The 27,594-nt window shown below is 42.5% G+C and overlaps 3 protein-coding genes across 4 annotated transcripts; 2 read left to right on the top strand and 1 right to left on the bottom strand.

The window, feature by feature from the left end:
* Positions 1-32: 32 nt before the first annotated feature.
* Positions 33-4,092, top strand: sarm1 (sterile alpha and TIR motif containing 1). The gene is made up of 8 exons (XM_041941385.1): positions 33-502; positions 1,144-1,762; positions 1,865-2,077; positions 2,160-2,251; positions 2,328-2,654; positions 2,777-2,966; positions 3,478-3,599; positions 3,978-4,092. The coding sequence occupies exons 1-8, from the start codon at positions 33-35 to the stop codon at positions 4,090-4,092; spliced, it is 2,148 nt and encodes a 715-aa protein (XP_041797319.1).
* Positions 4,093-5,731: 1,639 nt separating this feature from the next.
* Positions 5,732-11,211, bottom strand: slc46a1 (solute carrier family 46 member 1). 2 transcript variants are annotated; one of them, XM_041940847.1, is made up of 6 exons: positions 10,712-11,211; positions 9,423-9,814; positions 8,843-9,321; positions 8,089-8,172; positions 7,618-7,774; positions 5,732-7,516 (listed from the first exon to the last, which is right to left on the bottom strand). In XM_041940847.1, the coding sequence occupies exons 1-6, from the start codon at positions 11,036-11,038 to the stop codon at positions 7,462-7,464; spliced, it is 1,494 nt and encodes a 497-aa protein (XP_041796781.1). In that variant the 5' UTR covers positions 11,039-11,211; the 3' UTR covers positions 5,732-7,461. The 2 variants fall into 2 exon arrangements, with proteins under 2 accessions (XP_041796781.1, XP_041796782.1); XM_041940848.1 differs by lacking the exon at positions 5,732-7,516 and having other exon boundaries at positions 7,614-7,774.
* A 2,476-nt stretch (positions 11,212-13,687) lies between these two features.
* On the top strand, positions 13,688-21,991 carry LOC121609049 (solute carrier family 13 member 2-like). The gene is made up of 13 exons (XM_041940569.1): positions 13,688-13,789; positions 16,367-16,495; positions 16,587-16,723; positions 17,003-17,256; positions 17,328-17,387; positions 18,083-18,275; positions 18,844-18,966; positions 19,060-19,269; positions 19,520-19,614; positions 20,546-20,661; positions 20,978-21,139; positions 21,369-21,506; positions 21,863-21,991. Exons 1-13 carry the CDS (start codon positions 13,688-13,690, stop codon positions 21,989-21,991), a joined length of 1,848 nt encoding a protein of 615 aa, XP_041796503.1.
* Positions 21,992-27,594: the final 5,603 nt, after the last annotated feature.

Here is a 27,594-nt window from a genome sequence, read left to right as displayed (position 1 = left end):
GTCCACCGACCCTGACGCGCTTCTGCCGGTAGATGCTCCTCTCTCTGACGCTCTTCCTGTGGAGGCTCTACCGACATTTCTCCATCATGTTTAGCTCAGACAGGCTCACGGTCCCGGATTATGTCAGCAGACTGCAGAGAGGGAGGAGCGGCTCCGGCTCCGGCTGCGACCCCAGAGCAGTCTCCCCGGGCATCAGCGCCGACGTCCAGGCGGTTTTGGACACCTCGCTCCCCGCCCTGCGCTGCGCCATCAGGAGGCTCAAGACAGGCAACGACACCTCTGATTCAGATGAGACGCGCCGGGCCATCGCGGAGATCTTCCAGCTGGTGGAGGAGGCCTGGGTCTTGCCCACCGTAGGCCGTCAGGTGGCCGAGGAGATCTGCAACAGGATCCGGCTGGATGGAGGCCTGAAGCTGCTGCTGCAGCTTCAGCAGACACCTGCCGTGGAGATCACCTACGAGTCCGCGAAGCTGCTGGAGCAGATACTGATCTCAGAAAACAGGTAGTGTGTGTGTGTGTGTACAGGGGTGGACAAAATATCGTAGCATAAACAAATAAGTCACATTTAGAAGAGTTTAATGCTGGCTTTTTACAATATCATGCAAAACAGTTCAATAGTAGGTGTTTCTGTCATGTGTAGCAGGCTCATAAAAGTGTTTTTATTGGCTCATGTTTTCATGTCCATCCTTTTATTTATCTATGTTGAAATTAGTGCATGTTTTTCTTCTATTTATAGTCTGAAAAATGTTTGAATACTCCAAAAATCATCCATCATAGAGGTCACAGGTGACAAGACATCCTGGAGTTAATTTGATAGACCAGCAGTCCAAAACTATATTTAATTTATAGTGATATGAAGCAGAGAAAAGCAGCTGGTCCCCATGAATGTTTGGGTTTTATGCTCGATTAATGGCTGAAAGGATGAATGAATCATTTATAAACATTTATGTTAATTCTGGGGATTAAACAATTCATTAATTGTCTCATTGTTTCAGACCTAGTAGATCGTTAACCTTGGTGTTAACAAACACCATTTATGCCTGTTTATGCCTCATTAGTTCAGGAGTATCTGTTCTGTTCAGGTCGGTCTGGCTATCTGATTGTATGAGTTTTGTCACCATATTTCCAAACTTGTGTTGACAGAGATTATTTAGCACGCATGGGTCTGGGGGTCGTTCTCAACCTGACTCGACAGCAGGAGGACGCACAGCTGGCTCGCAGCGTCTCGGGGATCCTGGAGCACATGTTCAAACACACCGAGGAGACGTCCATCCACCTCATCTCTAACGGTGCCCTGGATACCCTCCTCTTCTGGTGCCGGGGCACAGATCCCACAGTGCTGCGCCACTGTGCTGTGGCCCTGGCGAACTGTGCCATGTACGGAGGCCACCGCTGCCAGCGATGGATGATCGAGAAACAGGCGGCCGAGTGGCTGTTCCCACTGGCTTTTTCCAAAGAGGACGAACTCATCCGCTTTCACGCGTGCCTGGCTGTGACTGTGTTAGCTGCAAACCGAGAAATTGAGAAAGAGGTGGTGAAATCTGGGACCTTGGAGCTGGTGGAGCCGTTCATTGCATCCTTGGATCCGGATGACTTTGCCCGCAGTTTATTGGACAGCGCGGACTGCATGCAGGGCAGGACGGCATCTGACCTGCAGCATCTTATGCCATTACTGGATGGCACAAGACTGGAGGGAAAGTGCATCGCAGCCTTTTACCTTTGCGTCGAGACAAGCATCAAGTCTCGTCAACGCAACACCAGGGTACAATCACTGTCCGCTTTCCACATACTGTGTTCAAACTGTTAGCTCATGCTGTCTGGTAGCTGTGTTGTGACAGTAATTTTTATTTGTCCTCCTTCCAAGATATTTCAAGAGATCGGAGCAGTGCAGAGCCTAAAAAGAATCGTCATGTACTCCAGTAATGGTACGGCCTCGAGCCTCGCCAAGCGGGCACTGAGCATGATGGGGGAGGAAGTGCCCAGACGTATCCTGTCATGTGTGCCCAACTGGAAAACCTGTGAGGTGCAGACCTGGCTGCAGCAGGTTGGCTTTAGTGCCTATTGTGACCGTTTCCAGGTAAGTTAATCAGTGACACAGAGAGGCAAGCATAAAGATCTACCTATTTCACAGTATGTCTGACATTTTGCTTACCGTGTAGGAGCTCCAGGTGGATGGAGACCTCCTCCTGAACATCACAGACCAGGATCTGAGTGCTGATCTGGGGATGACTGCAGGCCTCACTCGCAAGAGGTAAGTGGTGCAAACCCTGCAACACATGGTTCTGAGGCTGAGCAGCGTAACACCTCCGTTCCGTCTCATCCTCCAGGTTTCTGAGAGACTTGCGTGTGTTGAAGACTTATGCCAACTACGCCACATGTGACCCAAACAATATGGCCGACTGGTTGGTCGAGGTGGACCCCCGTTTCCGTCAGTACACCTACGGCCTGGTCCAGTCGGGAGTGGATCGCAACAATGTCCAGAACGTGACCGATCAGCAGCTCCAGCACGACTGCCACATAGACAATGGAGTCCACAGAGCCAAGATACTGTCTCTTAGCCGCAGGCCTTTAAAACCGTGCCACACAGACGCCCAGCCAGCAGGGCCCGATGTGTTCATCAGCTACCGCCGGACTACCGGCTCGCAGCTGGCCAGGTCAGAACTGAAACAGGTGTAGTGGAAACGCGGGTTAAATCAGAGCCAGGGCAATGACAGAGGGCTGGTGTAAATCCACCCTCACCCGTGCTAAAACTTCTCATTCTCTCTGCTGTCCCAAGCCTTCTGAAGGTGCACCTGCAGGTCCGAGGATACAGCGTCTTCATAGACGTGGAGAAGCTGGAGGCCGGTAAATTCGAGGACAAACTGATTCAGAGTGTACAGAGGGCACGTAACTTCATCCTGGTCCTGTCCGCGAATGCACTCGACAAGTGCATGGGCGACACTGCCATGAAGGACTGGGTGCACAAGGTCAGAAGTTTTCCTTTCGCTGCCTGTGCTTTCACTCCACAGCACCTCAGCAGCACTTAAAAACCTCCTAGGTATCACTTTATGAGAGCTGGATTTAATAAACACAATTAATTAAACTCAAATATTAATTTGCCATGTCAGAAAAATTGAAATTCTGGATGGTAAACATGATGTGCCATGTCCCTATTGGACCTCTGCTCTTTCTGTCTAGATGACATATTCTGTTATTTAATTTGATATAATCCAGAAGACAGCTTTTAGTTGTGGAAAGTGCATGTTGATGTCACAGTTCCTTGCAACAGAATCAGAAACCGTCACTAGTCTTTGTCCTCAGCAGAACGTCTGAGAGTTGTGCATGTGTAACCTGATCAGTGCTGTGCATTCATGTTCCCTGTCTGAGCTAGATGTCACATTCATGCTGTAGCTAATACATCACGTTGTGTTTTTTGGGTGGTTTTTTCACGTCAGGGCATATTTCATTAATTAATAGATACTATGATTAATCTTTCAGGAGATAGTCACAGCCTTGGCAGGCAAGAAGAACATTGTTCCTGTCACAGATAACTTTATGTGGCCCGACCCCATGTCCCTGCCGGAGGACATGAGAGCAATCCTCAACTTCAATGGCATCAAGTGAGTCACTGACAAACAAACCAAAGCAATGCTGTGGTTATTGGTTGGCACAATGGAGTAAAGGTCTATTTTCAAACTTTTCACCACACGGCTGTGGTGTACCCACACTAAACTTTAATTAGGAGGGAAATTTCCTTTCCCAACAAGTTTAACAGCTAATTCTGGATTTTTTGTGGTTGTGTGATAACGACACAGTCCCTTTTCATGCTGACATTATTAATCTTTTAAAGCCTCTTTTATGTCTTTGATGAATTTATGAATACAAGCGTTAACTTTTTAGTATTTGTGATAGGTGCAAAACTGCAAAACACCCATTAGAGACAACTGATTTGCTTATAATGCACATCATCAAATGCCTGTTGCCTTTTCTCAACGCAGATGGTCTCACGAGTATCAGGAGGCCACGATCGAGAAGATCCTTCGCTTTCTGAAAGGCCACCAAGACCATACCGACGGCCCGGGCGCCTCAAAAGGGCAGAAAAAGAAAGAATGAAATGATAAACGACACAAGCAGAGTTTGATCTCAGCTGTTTTAATTGTCAGTGATGCCAGATTCCACGTGGCCGAGGGTGAACCGGCCAGCAGCTTCCCCCGCTCTGCCCAAACGCATGTGAAGTGACTCATGTTTAGGTAACATGCTCACAAAAAGACCTACTATAGATAGACCAAACATTGTAATCAATAAGTGAAGTTTAAAAAAGGGATTTGAGCTTGTATAGAATAAACTGTAAGCCTTTAATGATAGTACCCACGCACTGCTGTATATGTGTAATCAGGTACAGTATACGCCTTCTGTCTCTCAGGAAAATAACTGTGATAGATCAGCCGTCATTGGCATCCAGCAAAACCAACAATAGCAATTTCTGAAGCCTTTGTTTTTTTTTAATCATGTACTGTTTTGTTCATGAGTTAAACCAAAGCAGGTGACATGTGTGTTGTTTTTCTTTTTTCAGTTTTTGGGCTGTGACAGAAAAGAAACCGTTCCTAGCAGATGCATTGATTGTGGGCATAATTTAAGACAGAGGCATGACATACTGTACAGAAATAAATGAGCTACATACTGTATAACTGCATCCCCAATTAGCCAAATACGGATCAATGGAGTGTACAGGCAACAAGAAATACCCATGAAGAATGAAACATTTCCTTCTTTCTGTAAAAGCGGATCTGAATTGACGTACATTAACTTACACTGTTAACTCCGTGTTTGAAAATGAGAGTGATTCCACCTGTTGTACAGTGTCTTGTAGATTGCCTTTATTACATAATTTAGAACATTAAACTATTATTCAATACCGCAGAATTGAGGTTTTATTCAGCACATTGTTAGCTGTCAGCTGCGCAACTGAAAATCCATCCTCGTTCCCTCAGTGTATGCAACAGAAGAAGTCAAGCAAAGGCTAAAAGACATCCAGCAATATGTCACACTCAGGCTTTAGAAAGTGATAAATCCCTTCTACACCTGTGTTCATCAAAAACCAAGAAAGGAAACTCTGCTTTGATGGTGCTGAACTACGTATTTGATGAAGCATTTGTTCAGTCTTGCAGAAGGTGATACTTAATATTAAGGTACACACATTCACCATCAACTAGCTTTTTATTAACATGCATATGAGTAGCATATTGGCTGCTTATTAGTCATTATAAAGCACTTATTAATGCATTATTCAGCAAGACCATATTCTACCATTGCTAGACCATTAAGAGTTTTCCCTCAATTACCTTTACTGCTTTATGATAGTAAGTTGTTGTACATTAATTATGGTGTTAATAGCCAAACCCATAATGACCCAAACCCCAGAACAATCCTTTAATACGTGCTTTTTAATGACTAATAAAGAGCCAGTATGCTACTATTATGTATGCTAATAAGCAACTAATTAATGGTGAATATGTTTACCTTAATAGACAGTGTGACCTTACAAAGTAACCAAAGCAGTCTTCCAGATGTGTTAGTAACCTATTATTCTTTAAAATTTAGTTATTACAGCCTGAATGCAACTGCTGTCCTGCAGGGCTTTTATCTGATCTTGCCTTAATATTGTTTGTCTCCCATGTCCACCTGATAGCAGTTATTAAATATACTCTGAGTAATTGATATTAACCTTTTTTCAAGTAGTAAAACAAGATTGTATTGTTCATCGTCATGTTTATTAATGTTCTCAGTGTCAAACAAACATCCTTTGGTCCCTTTATTTGAAACATGGTAAAAAATAAAATGTGTTGTAAAACATTTAAGAGTGAAATTCTTCATTTGAGCTTCATTTCATTATTGTGTGACATGTGAACTGAAACAAATTTAAGCATCATCTTTATCACAAACCATCCACAATGACCCAGTCCTAGTCCAATAAACACGACGATGGCAACTGATTGTGACAAAGAATAGACAGTTTTGTGGGTAAGTCTGAAAAAAGGCTTTGACCAAATGATCCAACCGAATTGTCAAAAATAATCTTCACGCAGATCAATTCACAGTAGCTGAGTTAATACCTCACTTGACCTCTAAACTTCCCTTTGTGCATTTTAAAGCTGATTTGGCAGCTCTAGTTCCCTCGCTGTGCGGCTAGGACCTGACCCCTGTGTGCATGTGGGCTGTGGGCCTGTGCTCTGGGACTATCCTGTGCCATCATAATGACGGGAGGGGGACTCTTCAGGGGGTTTGGACTGTGCTATCTGCTTTATGGAAACAGGAGGGTGGGTCGAGGTGTAACTCATTGATCCCTGGCTGCTGCTACAGTTTCACTGTCTCTGCTGTATGTTACTGATGATCTGTGATAACATGAATCTCTGCCAATCAAGTCATGCATTCAAAATTTTACTTCACAAAAGTAAAAGTACTTATTATTATTTCGAATTGCCGATTTCAAAGTTTGGGCATATTATATTAATTTGATTATAAGAATTAATGCATTAGTGTGTACATCACATTTATACTGCAGCTGGTAAAGGTGGAGCTCACTGCTGGGTAGCTTGAGAATTTACTCCTGGGGATCAATAAAGTCTCATCTAAACCTATGAAAAAACATGACTGAAGAATTAAGAATCTTTCAGATTAGTGGAAGGACAATCAAAATACACACAGGTGTTTATTTGAGTTCAGATTTCTGTTCTGGACCTTAATCGCATATGTAATTAGATAATGCCTCCTTTGCATATTTAAACACACAATTACTGAAAACCTGTGACACAAAAAGTAGTCATAATGTAAGTAATCAACTGGGGAAGGTTCATGGTGATGTCTATTTTACCCTGTTCACCTGTAGCGTCTTGCCTGAAGGAAGGAACATGAAGTGTGTCAAGGACGTCTCACTTATTGATCACGACGTTTAATAACAATATTAATTATGATTAGGAGCCACACCCGTGTCAGGTTATTGATATGTGGCTGTCAATAAATGACCCTTTCAAAGCACATTATGTTGCAGCCATGCTTGATATGAACATCTGAGGAGGTGGGACTTTCCTCTTATGGTTAGCACCTTAACCTTCAGTGTGTCGTTACAGCTACTGAATTTAATACATTCAAAATGGAAATCTAAGGCACAGTCTTTGGCTTTCATCAAGCTGTATTAAAAATGTATTAAATCACTAAATGAGAACACGTATTGAATCTTGTTCATGACCGGATGACTATGCTGAGATTTGATTCTGCTCCTGATTGTATTGTCAGCCAGGAGGTTGATTCTTCATCCTTTGGTCTTGATCAGTGAGCTGTGACTAGAGGACTCCCATCGCTGAGCTAGCTAACGACAGTCAGCTGCTCCGTCACTGCGATAGGGTCAGAAAGTCTCTCCCAGCATCACCTGACGGACACGATGGACGTCTCTGCGTCAGAGCTCCTCACCTCATAGACTTCAGGTCAGGATGCTGTGGAGTGTCTGCGGTCTCTCCTCTGGTCTAAACACTGCAGAGTCCTAGAAAGACAAACATCAACGGTTATTAATAAATATATATATATGTTGAAATGTGCTTGCTGATGAGATCAATTAGGCCAATGAGGCCAGAGCAAACTCACCCAATTATTCCAGCTGGGATGAGGAGGATGATGGCAGCAAACAAGAAGGGGAAGCCCCTCATGAAGTGCAGTGTGGCTGGGTAGAGGGAGTTGAAGACGCCACTGCCCACCAGAAAGCACAAGCTTTCCACACAGGCAACACAGGCAAACAAGGCACCTGGGAGAAATTAAACACATCGTCATGTTCACACAACCTGCAGGACACAGGCTGTCCCTCCCGGCAAAGGTACATATGCTTCAAACTGCACTGTAGCATCATAATACTGCTCTAAATATAGAAGTTCAAATCCACTGACACATTCAAATGCTGCACAGCCGACACACTAAGCTAGCTCTCATTTTCAGTTCCTGACCAATTATCACAGTTACATAAGCACAAGAAGGCAATATGCTTCCCTTCAATACGATCCTCACATTGTGAAATCCTTGCGCAGTTTGCTGTGTAGTATCTGCACATGTTCAGCGACTGACCTTGCTCTGATGGGTCCACCAACTTGGACAGCTTTGACCTGAGCACAGGCGTCACAGTGATGAAGAGGAAACACAGACCATAACCTGGCGAGAGACAACAGTGAAACCACACTAAGAACTGCTAATAATAATTCTAGAGTCTGTTTTTGTGTTTGTATGAATGCATTTGTTCTCAGTCTGACATGAGATGGCCAGCACACAGCAAAGAAAGTACTAGTCTTTTATTGTCCCGTGTTTCAAGGTTGCCAACATACCCAACCTGTTCAGTCTGTCACTTGCTGAGCTGTGACAGTTTGGCAGCATTTGTCTCAGAAGGTGAGATTGTTTTAATTGCAGGCTATAAAAAAAGATTGCATGCTTTCAAAACTGGAGCTGGCACGCACAAACAAAGCTGGATAATGAAAGCAAAAAAGCCATATTAAATTTCAGTGTTGTAATTAAATGACTATTTAATGGATGTACTTTGCAATCTTATTGCAGGGGATACACAAAGGAAGGAATCTTAGTTGGTCACATACACCATCATGGTTCATAAAGTTCTAATATGCTCAATAATGCTAAAATACAAATTCTGTGCTTTAATAGTGGAGTAATCTGACCATTAAGTCCACTCACTTGTATTGTCCTGCCCTGACTTCTGTTTACGAATAAATAACCTTTTAGACAAAAGGACATACTTGCAAACACTAATTCTGACCACACATCTTTTCAAAACATCTAGTGTTCATTAACTCGCTCCGTCAGATTCTCTCACCTGTGAACATGAGCTGGGTGGTGTCAGCTACAGAGAAGACCACCAGCCCCATGATGTTGGAGGCCAGACCCACGAGGGCCACCCAGGAGTCCGCCAGACAGCGCTGCATGATCTTCAGGCCCAGCAGACTGGTCAGGTAGGCCAGGTGCTGAGCTGCTGATCCGTAGCCAATGAGGGCCGACCCCCAGCACAGCGGTGAGCTCAGTTCATACAACACGTACAGGTCCCTGCTGCCAAAGTGGACAGTCACCACCAGAAAGAAGCACAGCGTGTAAAGCCACAGCTTGCATCTATGAAATCTTCTACCCTCCTCACTACTACTGCCTCCTGTTGACAAGAGGTGCCAGACAGCTTTATAGTGGCGAGAGGTGAGAAGCCTGGCACTTGGGTCTGGTGTGACAGACTCACGGACAAAAAGGTAGGCGTACAGAGCTGAAGCCAAGTTAGTGGCCAGGACCAGCCAGAATGGGTTGATGTACCTGAACACAAAGAAATAAAAATAACCAATACAAATTAGATTTGTGCCAAAAAGACTACGTCACTAGATACTGTGACTGCGCAACAACACACCGCTTCTTACCCTTGTGCCCGCCGCCACTGCCCTCCGATGATGCTGGCTAGCATCCCTGAAAGGCCCAGACAAGCCTCCAGGACTGCCACCCTGAAGGTGCGGGACTGTCTGTTGCTGGTATCAGCCACATACGAAAAGCAGCCGGCCAGGATGGCGTTGAAATCGCCTGAAAGGCCACTAAGTAGCCTGCCCACTAGAAAGTAGACAACAGGCAGCTTCAGGTACATCACCACCAGGTAAACCACTGCTTGGAGGGCCAGGCCCAGGTTGGGGAGGATGAGCACAGGTCTGCGACCTGCGAGGTCACTCCACGAGCCCAGGAGAGGTACCACCAACAGGCCTACAGAAAAGCCCCCAAGACTGATGTACAGGTTCCAGTGCGCTGTCAAGGTTTCCACCTCCTACAAAAAAAGCAAGTGTAACCCGGTCAACCACACTTATCATTGCACAGGACGGAATTGTGCAGAAGAGATTCAAGTCGATACTGCTGGATCCCATAATCACATTTACCTCACATGCTTGGTGTAATTTTAGATGCGTGTAACAGTCAGGACTCTTGGTCCAGATGAACAAGACTGAAACCTGCTGATCTGGCTGCATGTTCCCTGTTGCTTAGTTGCAACTTGCGACTGTTGTTCCTCTTTGTGGAAACTGGGTTAAATGCTGCGATAATTAAAGTCTTTTCCCTTGATTTCTAAAAAAGCTTTTTAAAAAAATAAAAATAAAAAAAATAACGTATTACTGTATATGTGAATTTCTTCACTTGATGGTCGCATTTTGCTTTGGAAAAATGCTTCTAAATGTTCCTGTATTCACGTCATTCATGGTGGCCTAAGTGTGAATAAACCACAGTGCTTTGTGATTATTAAACACTGCTTTATGTCTATCTGTTGTATGTTTTTGTCTCGCATGTGTATTGAGATACTTCAATGAACATTAACATTCCCTATAATGCTGTTTTACATGATGTGCATTGTGCGGTTCCGTGTTGATGCAAATTTATGTTTGTGTAATTCCTTCACTTCAGACCATCCCAAAATAAACTTTATTATAAGGCTTTTTGTTCCCGCTGGCAGTTCAAAATAATGATCCACACCTGCTCTGTGTCTAGCTAATTAGCTAACCTGACAGCAGCTGTGGCTAGCAGCTAGCTCGCTAACTGAAAAGCTGACAGCTACTATTCCAGATGCTTCTTTGAACAAGGCATTTAAGCTACAGATTTGGCCAACAGCAGCAGACTTGTTGCACTCACTAGTGTTTGTTTTGAACATCAGTAAGCGTTAAAAGACGCTGACCACCTTCTCAAGAGGGTCGGGGGGCACAGAGCTGTTGCTGCACTCCGACGTCTTGGAGCCGTTGTAGCCGAGGTCCTCGCTGATGCGGTCCCACAGATACTGTGTGGCCAGAGGCGCCTGGAGGGCCAGAGAGAACATGGAGAGGAACATCACTGGCTCCACAGACACCGGCAGCGGACATGTAAACGGTGGTCGCACGGTGCGGGTGGTCGGTACATCAGCCTCCTCTATGTGTGCTTTGTCGCCACTTGAGTCGTTGGTCGACTCTTCATCGTCGGCTGATGTGAGCACGTCGCCGGGAAGGATCGCTGCGGTGTCCGGCTCGTCCATGTCGACTCAACCGTAAACACCAACTGTGTCACCGTTTACTAACTTTGCATCCAGAGTCCCTGAACACGAGCGAGACATGGACGTGCTCTCTACTCCGTTTTGTAAAGCTGTAGCTGTGGCGCTAGCTAGCTAAACATGCTAACGTTAGTTTGTTTACGCTGCTGGTTTCACTTACGTGACATAAACCGAGCTACAAGGTGATTATCTACCAGCCCGCTAAGTGAAGGAAGCGCTGGACGTGCTCATAAAATGGGAACTTAGCGACTCCATCTGGTAGAAGAGGTGAACTACATTTTTTGCTAAAGCTAATGGCTTGAGAGTGGAATTATTTACCATAACTATTGCTGCTGTGAGACCTCAAATTGAGCATTAGCAGTTTAATTGTATTACAAATCAGGGCCAATTTTATATCATAACATGAGGATTTAAATGCTGCTAAAAGGGCTTGCTTATTTTCCTGAAAGTGATGTGAACCTCTAGTAGTTTCTATAAAACACCGCAAATTAACACAAAAATAACCACCGCAGCTGCCCTGTTACAAACTACTTATTTTCATTTATATTAATCAATAAAAAGGCCATAGCTTAAAATACAATAGCTTTTTTTTCTGGACCTTCAACCTTTTTTGTTTTCTTCTCTGTTGGTAACTCTTTCTAACAAGCTGTTAAGGAGAAATTAATTGAAATAAACTACGACAAACTAGCTCTATAAACCTTAAGGCCTAATTATAAGGAATTTATTTTAAAGTTAATGTTCCTAGCATCTACTCCCTAGAATCCAATGACATTTTTAACTACCAACCTGAACACAACCTAATATTTTAGGTAAGTTGAGCAGAAGTAATTAGAGAGGTATGCATCAGTACCTTGTGATGCTTGGCAGGAGTTTACTAATAATCCAGTTAGTAACCAAGTTTAGATGTCAGGATCTGCTTAGAGAAACAGTGGCATGCAGTGCAATAGAAAACCAACCGTGTCAACTGTCAACAGCTCCTTTTAATTATTTGGATCAAACTTTAAAGCAAGCTTGGAAGACTGATAAAGCATGTCATTTATTAGAGTATAAGCATAATGTCTCTATGCATAGTGATGTGGATTATTTAAGGTTTTAGACAAATTTTTGTGAAATGATGGGAGGATTAAATCCAAATTGTGATGATGTTAATAAAGACTATTTCTCTGCTCGCTCCACAGGTGAACGGCTGCATGCTGTGACATTTCCAGGGGCAGGGCTGGGAACACATGGACCTCCATCACTTGACCAATTCAGATTTCAGAATCTCTCTGGCCAGTGGTCAGTAGCAGACAAGGGCACATAGAGGAAAGCAGCATAAACATTACTGATCTGGCCTCTGTTAATGTCTTTGGTGGTCATGTTATTATGGGGCATTGTCTTTTTGGCCAGATCAAATCAACAGCAATGTGTAAATGTGCATTAATAATTTTTCTGCTATTTGAAATTTTTTTTGCGCCTAACACAAAAGACACAGGTGTTGCCCTCATGTGTTATATTTTAATCTCATGTCTAAATGTGGAAAATAAAGAAAAAATAAAGAAAACACTGCACTATTTTGTGTGTTTGATCACTCCAGAAAGTGGAAAATAAAAACACTTCAAAGCTCTATAAATCCACTTTAAAAGCAAATTTGGCCCCATTTTGAAGGTCACAAAATGACAAATGTTGAGCCTAAAGTGGTGAAACTAATAATTCATCAAAGTTTGTGCAGGCAAAAATATTGAATATATATTTGACATAGTGATACTAGATTTAAAAGCATTTCTTACACTGTTTTGATAAGCCCTTGATCATTTTATTTTCATGTACAACATTTTCTTTTTCGGACTCTCTCAGAAGATTGTGTACTTAATGCAAGTATTTTTCCCTGTGCAGTAATTAGACTTTGACCACAATTAAAAACAAAGGCAGGGTTGCCTCAAGCAGTAAATCATCAATCATCAGTCTCTCCTGGGAACCCTTTTCACCCTTTAATCTAACAGACACATGCGCATCCATCTGGTTTTTCTACATTTCAGCCTCTCTGGGATGTTTTTTCGTTAGAGTCACAGCACAAGTTACGCCCAGGTGACTTATTTGTCTGATGGGCTTGTTCTTCACCCTTTCTTGCTCCTTCTACAAGACAGAAACAACACACTTACTCACGTTGTAGTTCCTATCAGTCATATTCAGTGGTTATGATTTTACCCTCTTTATTTTGGGGTTGCCATTTCACAAATTTCTGAATTACACCTTGCCCACAACCAGTGACTAAGCCTTTTTCTTTCCACTGCCACATCGAGTGCCCACAGGAGTGAAACAGCATGAATGTGTTAGCCATCTCCATGATTTATCTTTGACACAGAAAAAACAGCACTCAAGATCAGAAAGATGAGTTTTTTTCTGTCTATAATTACTCCTGGTTGCTTACCTTATCTGCCCCCTCTAAACACATGGAAACACACCCTGTACACGCAGGCCCCTCACCCTAAAGTTAATTTTTAATCTCTTTTTCAGGGTGACATACTGCATATACCACTATATATACTGTGATTTTGTTAGCCACTGTCTCTCAGGCAGCACGGTGGTGTCACTAGTTATTTTTTTCCCCTCTGAGTCTTCAATACTTTAGATGTCCATCACGCCTTGTGGATCATGGCTGGATTCCTTACATGGCTGTGGAGGTACAGGAATTACATTGTGATAGTCCTGACACCTCTTTTACTCCTGCCTCTGCCGCTGATCATCCCGACCCCGGTAAGAAAATGAACGTGTGAATGTTTTCAGACCAGCTGAAAAAGGATGGCTTGTCTAATTGCATGTTTTTTGTTCATCCAGAGTTATACAATACATATATTAAGCAGTCAATATGATATTTAAAGCCCTCAAATGTTGCTGAACATGCATGCATGTCTATAAAGGTTTGAGTATGGGCTTTTGGTGTTATTTATTGTTATTTAAGATGTCATCTGAACTATCAAAGCTTCTCCCCAGATGTTTGCCACAGGCAGAGTGCAGTCTTTTCACTGCATCAGCACAAACACATGGTGCAGTTTAGTTATCGTCTGTTGAGTTGCTGATGGGAGGCCTTGCTGGAGATGGAGTAAACAAAAACACTTGTGATGTGGTGTCATTTCTATTTGAGTTAAAACAAACATACAAAACACAGCCCTGGCTCTGTAAGTGGGAGGCAAGCAAAGACTAGACAACACTATTCCAGCCAATCAGCAACAGGTGGCGTTCGTGTTCATGCACGAGGGAAGGGGAAGGGGAGGTGAGAGGGATGGTACATCTGACATGCTACCATGGAATAGCATGTGAAGAAGGAGAGATGGAATATCAACAAACTTGCTCCAGAATAACTCACCCCACCTTTCAGTTTATTTTGATCTGGGGTGCTGGATATTTATTTGTCAAACACAGATCTCCTCCAACACCCATTTATCTCCTCAGGTAGCTGCATGAAAAGCTGCATCTGGGCTGCTAAAGAAGCGAGAGCTGAAACATTTCTTCATAAGGTCTCACACATGGGTCCACAGGTCACCCTCACTGCACATTTAGGGTCGAGGGGCTATCTGGTAGACCTCCTCTTACCAAAACATACGGCCACAGGTCACCAAAGAACAGCTCTGATGATACGTGTTTTATCATATCTAATCATTGACCTTTGGCTTTTGTTCTCATACTAAAAACTGTTACGAACTACTACCTCAAACACAATGCTCATTATGGCCAACACATAAATGCCGTCAGTGCCCCACAAAGGGCTACAAACATGGAAAGCTCCAACACCAACAACAACCAGGAAAGCCACTATTAAGGGTGACTGAGTGAAGAAGCTGATTGTTTATCATGCTCAACCTTCAATGTTTGCTGCTGATATTAAAAGTGTCCAGTTCAGCCTGGCCTCAGATATTTTTCCACTCCTCGCAGGTCATTGGATAAGGAGACCGCCCAGTAACCTTGTCAGCAGTAACTTGGTTATGATAATGTGTGCTGCAGTAAGACATGCTACAATGATGCTAAAATGATGTAGGACATTATTAGGAGAAAGCAGTGCAACAGACAGAGCTCTGGAGCATAGGAGTAATAAAACTCAAATACATGTCTGTACTTATGAAAGTGACTGAAACCATCCACTGAAGAGCCAGTAGAGAGAAGAAAAGAGGCTCATTAGAAATCTCAATATTTAGGGACTTGACAGTTCATTTCACAGGGGAAGTTGTATTCATGCAGTTCCACTTGATACTCACAAATGAGAATCTATTTCTGCCCTTCTTGTGTGTTTTTTTCCAAAATTACTATCGTTCAGTCCAGAAAGTATATTTGTTTCAATCGTACTGCATCCAAATCCGCAGCCACATTTTGTGAAACCACGGCAACAAAATGAAAAAGGCAACCTCTGATAATCAAAAAGGATCAAAGACATCAGCCTGGAGGTACATTCATTTTGCTGCTTTACGTTGTCTTCAGCTGCACCGTGGCCAGAAAGGGCCCCTGTCAGTGACCCTTTGTGCCATCTAATCTTTGACTACGATAAATTGAAAAGTGGGGTCATGTTCAGGGGCTCCATCGGTCCCACTGACCACAATCTCTGTCCCCTCTGAGCTCGTCACAATGAGTTTATAGTCAATTGTAATGGAGATGAGTATTTGATGGTTCTTGATCTTGTTCATCTGTTTGTTTGTTTTTTTTCAGTACTCTGTTTATGTGCGGTCGGTGAGAACAATAATGAAAAATAATACACTTCCATTGTAGAACACTCATCTGAACAGAGTTCATGAATATAAATAGAACACACAGCGAAAAAGAGAAAGAAATGAACCTCAGTCGAGCATCATTCAACATATAATCTGATCTGTTTACTTTGGCTGGTGCTAGCTGTCATTTTCGTAATCACCCTTAATTACATGCGATTACTGGGTAATACAGGCTATTAGCACTGCATTATTAGTTGTGCCAAAACAAATTTACTTAGTGTCACTTAGTTTTCAGTGTAATTGAACAATTTCTAATCTGTAAACGTTTCAACTTTTAAAAATTTCAACACAGGCACACATGCATATTCTTCAGGGAATGTAGCCTTTTGTAGTTATGAAAGCATTTACTTGAATATTATCAGAGAACGGTAAACCAGGCTGAGTGAACTATAGTCAGTCGGCCAAGATAAAGCATTTTCTTGTGTGTTGTAGGTACTTCACAGGCTATAGCGTGTGCCTCTTCTTCTCTTTCTCAAGCACGGGTCAAGTGCATCAGAGCATTTCTAGGCATGCGGGACATAGAGTACGAACCATTAAGCAGGTTAAGCAGCACAGTCCTTGTGTGTCGTTACAGGAGGCAAAATGTGGCTTTGTAATAATCCTCATGGCGCTGTACTGGTGCACCGAGTGTATCCCTCTGGCTGTGACCGCTCTGCTGCCCGTCATTCTCTTCCCCATGATGGGCATCATGGAATCAGGCGAGGTATTTCAGCTGTATACTGTATACACATATGTTAATTGCCATCTCTTGGAATTAGTTTGGGCCTTATTTGGATTTTTCTTTCCTTTTCCAGGTTTGTATCCAGTACCTAAAGGATTCCAACATGCTGTTTTTTGGCGGGCTGCTGGTGGCCATCGCTGTCGAGCAGTGGAACCTGCACAGAAGGATCGCCCTTCAAGTTCTCCTTGTTGTAGGGGTGAAGCCATCTTTGTAAGAAGCGTCACTCTTCACATACACATGCATACCGCAGCTCTAATGTTAAGTAAGAGGTGTCCGTGCAAATTTTGGGTCTGGTTTTGTGGAAAAAATGCTGTCAAAGCAACATATTAATGCTCATGGTTTCAGAACGAGCCACAGATGGGTGTAACGTGTCCACATACTTTTGGCCGTATAGTGTATATACTAGTATCATTTGTCACTCAAAACTCTTCCCACACTCTCTTAAACTTTCAGCTTTCCATCAAATCGTTTGTCTTGTGTCCTTTCCAGCCTGATGATGGGTTTCATGAGCACCACGGCCTTTCTGTCCATGTGGATCAGTAACACGGCTGCCACAGCCATGATGCTGCCCATCGCCAACGCTGTGCTACAGCAGCTGTGTGAGACAGAGGCCAACGCTGAAGAAAGGGATTATAACCTGACCACCGCAAAGGATGGACAGGAAAACCAGGCATTCGAGACGGGTGACACCAAAGAAAGCCTTGATGTGGAGCTCAAACCAAAGGACAGCAGCATCAACATGGGTGTGTGTTGTTTTGTTAACTTTTTGTTTGCTAGTTTTTACTGTTGCTGTTTACTTTTTGGTCTTTTGCAGATGCAGAAAAAGATGGCCACCCAGATACGAAGGAAATGAAGGAAAATGATGCTTCTTCAAGTAGGTTTTTTTTTTTTTTTTTAACTTTGTCTTTGAAGTAACAGCCTGGCTTCGAAAAGAATAATAAAACTGCAGCAGTTAAACAATGAAATGATAACAGTTTTTCAAATATTTAACAAGCAGTTTGGTTATGCACTCAAAATTTCAGCTCAGATTAGCTGCTGCTGTAGTGAAGATATGTGTCAAACTTTCACAGAACTCTTAAAATCCAAGAGAAACTTTGTGGTCACTGAATTATACAGTGACAGAAAGTAGTAAAGCATGGACGACCAGTTCATTCACTTCAAAATAAAAGCACAATATCTAACATTTCCACATTAGAACCTCTAAAATTGACCTAGTTGTGAACTTGCATTATTCCAAATATTTCCAACAACGTGTGAATCCAGAGAAATATGTTATTTTATACAAGGTGATGGTGCATTTAATTTACTTGCATGTCACCGAACATGAATAAACGTCACATGAACAAAACTTTAACATGTTACTTCGTCGGTGAACGGTTCTGCCTGAGTCACGTCAGACAGATTTTCACTGAAAATCCGTGATTGTTTAACAATGAAGACTCCCATGATCCCACGCTACTTCAAGACATTATCAAGCTACTAATCTTTTCTTTTCAGTGCTTTGATGTAGAGACCCCTCGCAGCAGAAATGACATACTGTGTGTTTAAGCAGCTGTTTCTCTGATGAAGGTGTCAGCTCGGTCTTTCCAGAGGTTTGCGGCACGAGTCCAGAGGTGGAGCAGCGCAGACTTAAGAGGGACCAGAAATATGCGGAGTTGATGAAAGGCATGAGCCTGAGCGTTTGTTATGCTGCCAGTATCGGTGGCACGGCTACCCTCACTGGAACCACACCAAATGTCATCCTGAAAGGCCAGATTGATGAGTACGACATGCATGTACACAAACAAACACAACACGCACACACACAATACAAGTTTCCTGGATGCAGATTCATCGGACGAGACCTGCCAGTTACACCATCTTCTTCACTCTCATGGGCCTTTCCACAAAAAGTCTATTTTTAACTACAGAAAGGTATCTCTTTCGGCAACATCCATGGTTACGTGGTTTTGACAAAATCTCACCCAGAGATTTCCTTGTAGGCTTGTGCCAATACCAGTACTAGCCACACCTTCAGTTACGCTGAAAGTCCAGATTAGGCAACAGGATTGAACAAGTTTTAAACAAGTCTCTCGTTGGATGTGAAAACTAATGTGAGCAAACTCAAGATGCCAAGTGCCCTTGATTTTAAAGTCATGCCAAGTAGATTCAGCAATGAAATTATTGAGAAAATGTCATGTTGCTAACTGATAAGTGATTGCCAACAAAAATAACACTCCTTTTATGAAAAACAAAGTTATTCCGAAGTGACTTGCTGGCACTTGTGGCCAAGTGTTTAGCTTATAATGCTTCTTTTTTTCTTTTTTCTTTTTTTTTTTTATCATCGACAGACTCTTCCCAGGTAATGGAGGCATAATCAACTTTGCAAGCTTTTTCGGCTTCTCCTTCCCCAACATGGTGCTCATGCTCGCCCTGTCTTGGTTGTGGCTGCAGTTCATATATTTGGGCTTCAAGTAAGTTTTGTGTGCTCGAGTCATTCTCTGTTACTACCAAACCATCCGTATTGTACAAACAGAGTAATTTATTGTCACTTTGCGTTATTGCAGCTTGAGAAAGTCCTTTGGATGTGGCACGAAGAAAGATGGCGACAGGGAGGCATTCCAGGTGATCAAAAATGAGTACAAAAGGTTGGGCAGGTGGAGCTTTGCTGAGGCCTGTGTGCTGGTTATCTTCACGCTGCTGGTTCTTCTGTGGTTTACCAGGGAGCCTGGGTTCATACCCGGCTGGGCCACTGTGCTCTTCAACAAGGACAAACCGTGAGTACAAAAACTGCCTGTTACACAGATTTCTACGACTCAGCTGAACAGTTCACCAGGGAATAACCCAGTCTGGGAGGATTAAATAAGGAAGGGCCAATCACTAAACTTTGGTACCCATGATGCTTCATCTTTCAATGGTCCAGCGTGAGGTGTTTGAATCGATGACCTGATCCTCTGTCCAGTCTTGGGTCTACTCAGGAGGTACTGCAGTAGAAATGCTGATATTTGTAATGTGTTTTCTCACCAGGTACGTCACAGATGGCACTGTGGCCATATTGATGTCAGCACTCTTGTTCTGCATCCCGTCCAATTTGCCCAGATGCTTTGAGAAGTCCAAGGATGGTGGGTCAGCTGGCATGTTTCTGATAATTTAGTGTGTGTAACAGGTGCATTTGTATGCACACCTTAACAGGTGTATAAACAAACTGAATGCACAGCTTTCTGCAAAATTGTGTGAAAAATAGATAAATCAGCACACTTTAAGACAAATAAGACTATATATGTTGAAGCAAGAAGGGAGGAACTTGATCTGTTTTTTGCTGTGCACAACAGCGTAATGGGAAGTGTTCGTTCTCTGTTGCACCACTGTTAATGTTTGCAGCATGTTGCGGCAAGTCTGTCACATGAAGACGAAGTGCAGTTGTATGATCACCGCTGTCCTCTGTGTGCAAAAACAGACAGAGATACAGTCAATAGCTTTTACGGCCCTTGACTACTCATCTTGCTGATTCAGTGCTTTCTAATAACTGTTATTTCAACTCCTTCCTGAGTTGTAGCCCGATAGCGCCGAGGTCAAGCCTGTACAACATGCCGTGTTAGCTCCTTAGACAAATGACTTCTGTATCAATGATTTTTTTTCCGCTCCTGGTAAATTAAGTTGAGCTTGTCCTGCTCTTGCCTTTAAGCAACACAGTCTTTGCGGCTCCTCAACAAGTGGAAAAGCGGTGTGTTTTGTACACAGAAGAATGACACAATCTTTAACACACTCTTAGTTTATAAGATATGATGCATACTTTGAGGTGTCAAAGTCCATTTCTCACCTTGGAAAAGACTTAAAGTATGAGTCCAGTTGCAACATCCTGTTTAGATGCTGATTTTGACCAGTTTATCATGTTTCCTTTTATCTTAATGGAGTGCATTTATGGTCACAGCATCTTATCTTTAAGCTAGGTGTTTCAACAGTTAGCTATATCATTATTTATGACCGTCCTAACTAATAGCTGAAAAACAACCTGCCAGCTCGTAAGGTTTCTTTATCTTCTTGTTCTAATAGGGGCCCCTGCTGAAGCCCCTTCCCCTCTGCTGAGTTGGAACATAGTCCATGAAAAGATGCCTTGGAACATCCTTTTGCTTCTGGGGGGAGGTTTTGCTCTGGCCCACGGCAGTGAGGTAATGCAGCTGATCATCAAACTGATCATCCTTTCTGCAACCCAGACTTTTCGACATATGCTCAATTGAAAACAGTATAAATAAATATATTTCAAGTTTAACCTCATCAACTTCATTCATTTTGTAAATATCTGCCTATTCTGAATTTCAAACAAGTCGTTCACAAGCGAGGATGGAGTTTCACCACTTTGTTAACACATGATTGTATAAAAGGTGGCTACTACACTAGCGTGTGGGGGACTAGAGTCCCCTTTTTTGGAATCAGGGTTGCATAAATGTTTGAATGCTGACGTGGGTTTTTTCACCCCACATAAAGAAATCTGGACTATCTGTGTGGCTCGGAGAAAGTCTCATACCGCTGCAGAACATCCCTCCTTTTGCCATCTCCATCCTGCTGTGTCTGCTGGTGGCCATGTTCACCGAATGTTCTAGCAACACTGAAACCACCACCCTCTTCCTGCCTATACTGGCCTCCATGGTGAGACATCATGCTCTTATTTTTTCTCTTTGTGTGCAGGTTAAACAAACGAAATACAACGTGTTAATTACTGAACTGCAGAGGCGCGCCGGGATAGCTGTTCCTCCCTTCTTCCAGGCTTTATGCTAAGCTAAGATAATCACCTCTGGCTCCAGGCACATTCTTAACCCACAGATAATGAATAACAGCATGTGTGTGAATGTCCTTTCATTTATTTATCTTAATCCAGGCCACTGCCATCAAGATCCACCCTCTGTATGTCATGTTGCCCTGCACCATCTCTGCCTCACTGGCTTTCATGCTGCCTGTGGCCACTCCACCCAATGCCCTCGCCTTCTCCTATGGCAACCTTAAAGTCATGGACATGGTAAGACCTCTCTGAACAAACAGAGACCCTGTAAGTGTTGACATGCACACAGTGTTTTGGACAAAGGCTCATGTCCAGTTTTAAGATAAGCAGCTTATATTAATCCTTATATCTGATCATTATGATCTACCTGCACACACACAATATCCTGAATTATAATAATAATATATTACTGAGCTCAGGCAGATTGAGAAGCAAATGCAGTGTACATGCCCGAAGTCTCAAAAAACTGGAATTAATATTAATAGATTGGTTTAGGACCTACTCTGATTGGGTGTTGACAAAACAGTGTATTGCCTTGGACCAGAGGACAAATGCTATTCTATTTATGATGGATTATTTTCTGCTTGTTCCAGGCCAAAGCTGGATTCGTTCTGAACTTTGTTGGAGTCGTTACCATCAACATAGCCATTAACACGTGGGGCGTGGTCATGTTCCAGCTGAATACCTTTCCCAGCTGGGCTAATGTCACCACAACCCCTTGAATCTGAACTCAGGAAAATGTGAACGGGGAGAAGCTGGGGGGGAGACGAACGATATCTGCTTTTTCCCAGGCAGACGACTTGCTGTTTTAAGTTAAAGCTCCAGCCACGGCTGTGCAGCTTTCACTCGCACATCCTGCCTCACATTGTGGTGTTCCTCAGAAACCAGCTGGACATGCTGACTGGAAACACTGAAGCGCCTTTTCTTCATAAAAGAAGATAAAAAATCAGAACAGTGTTTTATCACCAACCACACATGATATTCAAAAACAAGTGTTTGTGTGAGTAGATGTCCAGAAACTGTGAGTGCTCACTGCAACTGTAATAAAAACAGTGTTACACTATCCTAATGTAATAAACTCAAGTTTAACATTTGCATACTAATATGTCATCGTATACTATGTTGTATACTGTCCATAGACTCAATGTGTGTTGACTAGAGAGAAAGAGTCTTAACATGATATAACGAGCAATAATCACCCCTACCTGTACACCCCTACCTGCACACACACACACACACACACACACACACACACATGCAATACTGAGAATACTGTTACTCAGACTTATTTCTGTTGTCTGTTAATGACAGTAGAGTAGAGATGCTGCAGGCTTGCTGTAGTATTTGACTGAGATAGGTAAATTTAATGGTGGGCTCAAATCTCATTGCCATCCATAGGATTAGGTCCCCGACTGGTTTAAAGAGAGTCAAAAGGACAGAAGGCAAATCCCTTCAAAGGGTCAATGTGGGAGAGAGGCAAAAGGATTGAAGGTAACTGAAATCAATTATAGGAAACAAATTGAAAACATTTCATTGAACTCCTTGGCAGGGGTCCGTGTATCTGCTGTATGTGAAGGCCCGCAGCAAAAAGGATTTTAAAATGGTGAAACTACAATACACAGAGGTCAAAAGAGTAAGCAGTTACGAAACCAAAAACATTTTTGCTTAATCTAGCGACCGTTCTTCTGGTGAAGAGTGAGAGACGGCATCATTCAACAGAAGAACGATCGCTCTCCGTCCGGCTGAATCACTTCTCACAGTAAAGGAAGTTAACAGAGGTGTGATGGATGTCAGTCATCAGAGGTAAGACAACATCTTTATGTTGTATCTTCTGTTTTGTCTTATTTTCATTACCTTTGGTCTTGTTCCAATCATTAATGCGATCCAGTCCTGTCCCAGTGTGTGTTCTGTGACTTTTATACAGTGGGGGACAGTAACTAAACACATTTACTCAGGCACTGTACGTCAGTACAGTACAGTTATACTTCTACTCTGCTGCACTGTAGAGGCAAATATTGCACTTTTGTTCCATTTTTATCAAAGCTTTAGTTAATTTGCAGATCCAGGTCATTGATGAAAAAAAAAACCAAAACAAATTATATGTTATTCTATATCAAACTGTACACAGCCATTAAAATGAGCTCAACTTTTTAAGCTGCAGCATTAAAGTGATAACGGGTCATTCTTCGGCATGATGACTACTTTTAATTTTGGTACTTTAAGTATATTTTGATGCTAATACTAGCATGTACTCTTACACAAATACATTTTAAATGCAGGACTTATCATATTGTATATTATATGTATTTCTACACTATTGAATTTAGGGACGCACCTCTCAGATACCAATACCTGGGCTTTGGGCGTCAGCTGATACTGAGTGCTGATCTGACATTAATAAGCTGGGTGCATAGATATAAACTGATGTAAATGCACTGAATTGTTGTTTATCAAAAAGATGGTATCTGATACCAGATCTGCCCATTGTCAATGATACCTGATCCAGCTTTTTGAGTCTCTCTGGTTGTATTCGTACTTCTACTTGAGCAAAAAATCTCAGTGCTTCTTCCAAGACTGCTTTTAAATAGATTAAAGACATGCAGGATGTATGACGCTGCGGTACATTATCTGCTTAAAAGCTCACCTGGAAGGTTGATATTTGTAAGTCTCAGGTTACTGACATTTCTTTGTGAGGTGTGAATCAATAAGATGCATAATCATCTGCAATTATCGTACTCCCTGGAAAGCTTTACCACCTCCTCTTAGCCTTTTTGAACCTGCTTTTTAATAAGGGGCCCCAATTGGCGATGAAGGGGTAATTGTGAATATAACATACTGAGAAGAGCCATTTGAAGAAACAGCTGTGCATTTTATAATGAAACATCCCTGGGACAGGAAAAGTAATAGCTGAATTTCTATAACCTCACCCTGAGCCAGAAAGCGAAGTCAGTGATAAATCTCACTGCCTCAGGGACTTTGAGTGTTTTCCTCTGAGCTTTTAAAAGGCATAAATCACTGTTTCAGATGACATAAAATATGGAATTGGATTTTCTTTATCGTACAATCATCTTCTTATTTTTTGAATATTTATAAAGAGAAAATTATTTGAATTGATGTGAAACTAATAAAACCAGCTAAAATGGACCACAATGACAAACATGTTGTACTGGGCGTACTCTTAAATTAGTGGCAAAGTAATTAAGGTTTGAGTTCAAGCAAGAACAATAGCAAAGTGAACGCATTGAATGGGATTGGATGGGAGCAAAGTATTCAAAAAGAACATGCTTCTGCACAGGTGTGGCAAAGGAATCAATCAACGCACTCCTATCAGGTAAAAAACTGCTCATTTATTTATCTGCACCCATTTCTCACAGAGAGGAGGTGTGTGACTGTCAGCTATGAGTTTTGTTGAGCTGTAGCCTGAGGGTCAAGATACACAGTCTCACTGTGTGAAAAGGGCTTACAAGCACACAAACCTTTGTTTTCATGGGTCCACAAACCGAAATAGTTAAGAAGCACTTCTTCAAAGAAGCAAGATAATGGTGTTTATGCTTTCATCAAAGTAAGCTTTGCTTGTCATTAGATAATTTCATCTATCAGTCCATCCTTTTTTAGCTGTTTATTGGAACCCAGGACGTGGTGGTAACAGGCTGAGCTAGGTAGCTCATTTAGTATGTCCTCTTTTTAATTCAATTCACTTTAATGACCATACGCTTTACTGGTGGATTTCGTTTGTGGTACGTTTCCTTGTTTGTATCCTGCTTATATGTACTATGTTCGTCATCTTAATTAAGTGTGTTAATGTACAACCCCGTTTCCAAAAAAGTTGAAACAGAAATGTCATGATTTGCAGAATCCTTTGAAACCTTGTATTTAATCGAAAATAGCAGAAAGAAAACACATCAAATGTTTGAACTGAGAAATTTAGTTGTTTTTCAAAAATTTTATCCTCATTTAGAATTTGGTACCAGCAACACCTTTCCAAATAGTTGGGACAGTGGCAACAAAAGACTGGAAAAGTTGTAAAATGCTGACAGGAAATAGCTGGTGGAAAATCTCCGAGTTAATTGGGTTAACTGGCAACAGTTGAGTAACATGACTAAGCATAAAAAGAGCCTCCCAGAGAGGCTGAGACTTTCTGAAGTAAAGATGGGGAGGGCTTCACCACTCTGTGACAGACTGCGCTGGGAAATAGTGCAACAATTTACGAATAATGTTTCTCAATGTAAAATTGCAGTTTGGGGAATTCATTGTCTACAGCACATGATGTCATTAAAAGATTCAGACAATCTGAAGCTAGCTCTGTATGCAGGGGTCAAAGCCAAAAACCAGTATTGGCTGGTTGTGATCTTCAGGCCTTCAGACGGTCCTGCACTAAATACAGACATTATTCTGTAGTGGACATCACTGCATGGGCTCAGGAACACTTTCAAAAATGATAGTCTGTGAATACAGTTGAAAGTTGAAACGCTGCCATGCAAAGAGGAAACCGTATATAAACCAGATCCAGAAACGCTGCCGCCTTCTCTGGTCCCGTGCTCATTTAAGACGGACTGAGGCGAAGTGGAAAACTGTTTTGAAATCCTTTAGGAAATCATGCCTGGAGGACGCTGCGTAGTTATTACCACAAATCAAAGTACAGGTGAAACTGATGGGATTATCGTTGGTTTTGCAGGTATTTGATCATAAACTGAAATATTGAGGGAAAAAAAATGTTGGCATGATGATGGTGCTGAATGCAAACCCAGGGGATGACCAAAGTTATTACGATTCATCTGGAGGCTGACATAAATATCTGTACAAAAATACAGGGAAATCTATTCAATGTAGATAGCTAAAGACTATGAGTCACTAATCTGCAACAGGTAAAAGCCACTTTCTGCACTGATATGGCAACTGTTCAAGCACAGTTGCAGCATGTACAGTAATGTCATATACGTGTTGGACACTAGCACATTGCATGTCTGGCATCAACAGACTGCAACTGTCAAAGAGATGTGTTTGAAAGCAGCTTGCACAACATTTTAGAGTAGATCATTACTGAACCAGACCTATTGGTGCGCATTTCCAGCTAGATGAGTCACAGACTCAGCATGTCTAAATTCCTCTTGGATGACAAGATGCTGCTTTGAATATAGTAGAATACAAAGTACGTGCACAGGTATACACATGCAGTCACCATGACTACATCTTCCAACGACAGTTACTTGTCATTACTAATTTATTTATTTTTGACCAGAGGGCCTTACACTTTCGAGCGGACAGTGACTCGAAGAACTAATAGCTTTATTAGTCTTGGCTTGAGTTCAGGATTTAAAAATGCTGACTAATGCTTAACAATACTGACTGGCGATGTTTCGAGCGGTATAAAGAAACACAGCTTTTCCAGCTCTGCACAACATGATATTGCAGCTGAGAGCACCCGAGCACTGTGGCAATTCCTTCTCCCAGAAGACAATGAGACTTTCAGTGAGGTGGCCCCTGGAATCTGTTCCCACATTACACCCTTCTCAAGAACTCCATCTTTGGCAGAAAGAGCCTTCAGCAGTAGCTTCGCCCTGCAGAGGCCTTGCACTGTAACACAAGAGTTATTCAATCTGTAATTAATCCTCTGTCTCCCTGTCATTCTGCCTCACCCTCTTTCTGAGGACAGGGTTTGTTCAAGGTATAGCTACAAGCTAAGGCTATTGCTGTTTTCCTGGTTCATTGGGAGGATAGGATAGGAATCTACCTGTATTGACATACCACTGCTCCCTCTCCCTCACTCACTTTCTCCTTTATCTCTCTGCCTCCCTTACTGTTTGAGCCTCGTGCTGTCATTGTAAAAGTTGCAGAGAGGAACTGGGGTTTGAATCTCTCTCAAGAAAAAGGGACGTGCTTGAAAATATGTGAAACGTGCGTAGGAGCTACCCGCTGGTTCTGAGACTGATTTGACTTCACATCCTGCAGACCACAACAGCCTGATTGGTGGGTATTTCCATTAGTTATGGCAAACTGACATTTCCAGATCGGCTGCTTTCCTTTTACAGCTCTTGTTGGTTTGGGTTGCTCCAGTTGTAACTTTGAATGTTTCTTGCACCCCTTTAATGCACAAATTAACCTCCTGCGTTTACTTGTGCAAATGTTTGCTTGTATGTGCAACGGTTAAGTTGAGGTAGATCGCATTTACAGTAAGACAGCCTTTGCCATAGGCGAGCTCAGAAAGCAGGGCACGGCGCCCGCTCTCTGCCACTGGCTGTGATCAGTAGTGTATCCTATGTCCCATTCAGACAAGTAACCATTCAGTCAGGCAAAGAAAGACTGATGGAAGGAGGAAGAGAGGGCT

The sequence above is a fragment of the Chelmon rostratus genome, chromosome 7, assembly GCF_017976325.1.
Source record: "Chelmon rostratus isolate fCheRos1 chromosome 7, fCheRos1.pri, whole genome shotgun sequence".
Taxonomy (NCBI): Eukaryota; Metazoa; Chordata; class Actinopteri; order Chaetodontiformes; family Chaetodontidae; genus Chelmon; species Chelmon rostratus.
Note: the sequence above shows the minus strand (reverse complement) of the source record. Positions and strands in the feature narration are given on the sequence as shown.

Coding starts and splice junctions, on each gene's coding strand:
- sarm1 (XM_041941385.1), top strand. CDS start 33: ATGCTCCTCTCTCTGACGCTCTTCCTGTGGAGGCTCTACCGACATTTC. Junction 2,655..2,776: donor ACCGGCTCGCAGCTGGCCAG/GTCAGAACTGAA, acceptor TGCTGTCCCAAG/CCTTCTGAAGGTGCACCTGC. Junction 3,600..3,977: donor CTCAACTTCAATGGCATCAA/GTGAGTCACTGA, acceptor TTCTCAACGCAG/ATGGTCTCACGAGTATCAGG.
- slc46a1 (XM_041940847.1), bottom strand. CDS start 11,038: ATGGACGAGCCGGACACCGCAGCGATCCTTCCCGGCGACGTGCTCACA. Junction 7,775..8,088: donor GGTGGACCCATCAGAGCAAG/GTCAGTCGCTGA, acceptor AATTTCTCCCAG/GTGCCTTGTTTGCCTGTGTT. Junction 7,517..7,617: donor ATCCCAGCTGGAATAATTGG/GTGAGTTTGCTC, acceptor TTGTCTTTCTAG/GACTCTGCAGTGTTTAGACC.
- LOC121609049 (XM_041940569.1), top strand. CDS start 13,688: ATGGCTGGATTCCTTACATGGCTGTGGAGGTACAGGAATTACATTGTG. Junction 19,270..19,519: donor CTCTTCAACAAGGACAAACC/GTGAGTACAAAA, acceptor TTTTCTCACCAG/GTACGTCACAGATGGCACTG. Junction 21,507..21,862: donor ACCTTAAAGTCATGGACATG/GTAAGACCTCTC, acceptor TGCTTGTTCCAG/GCCAAAGCTGGATTCGTTCT.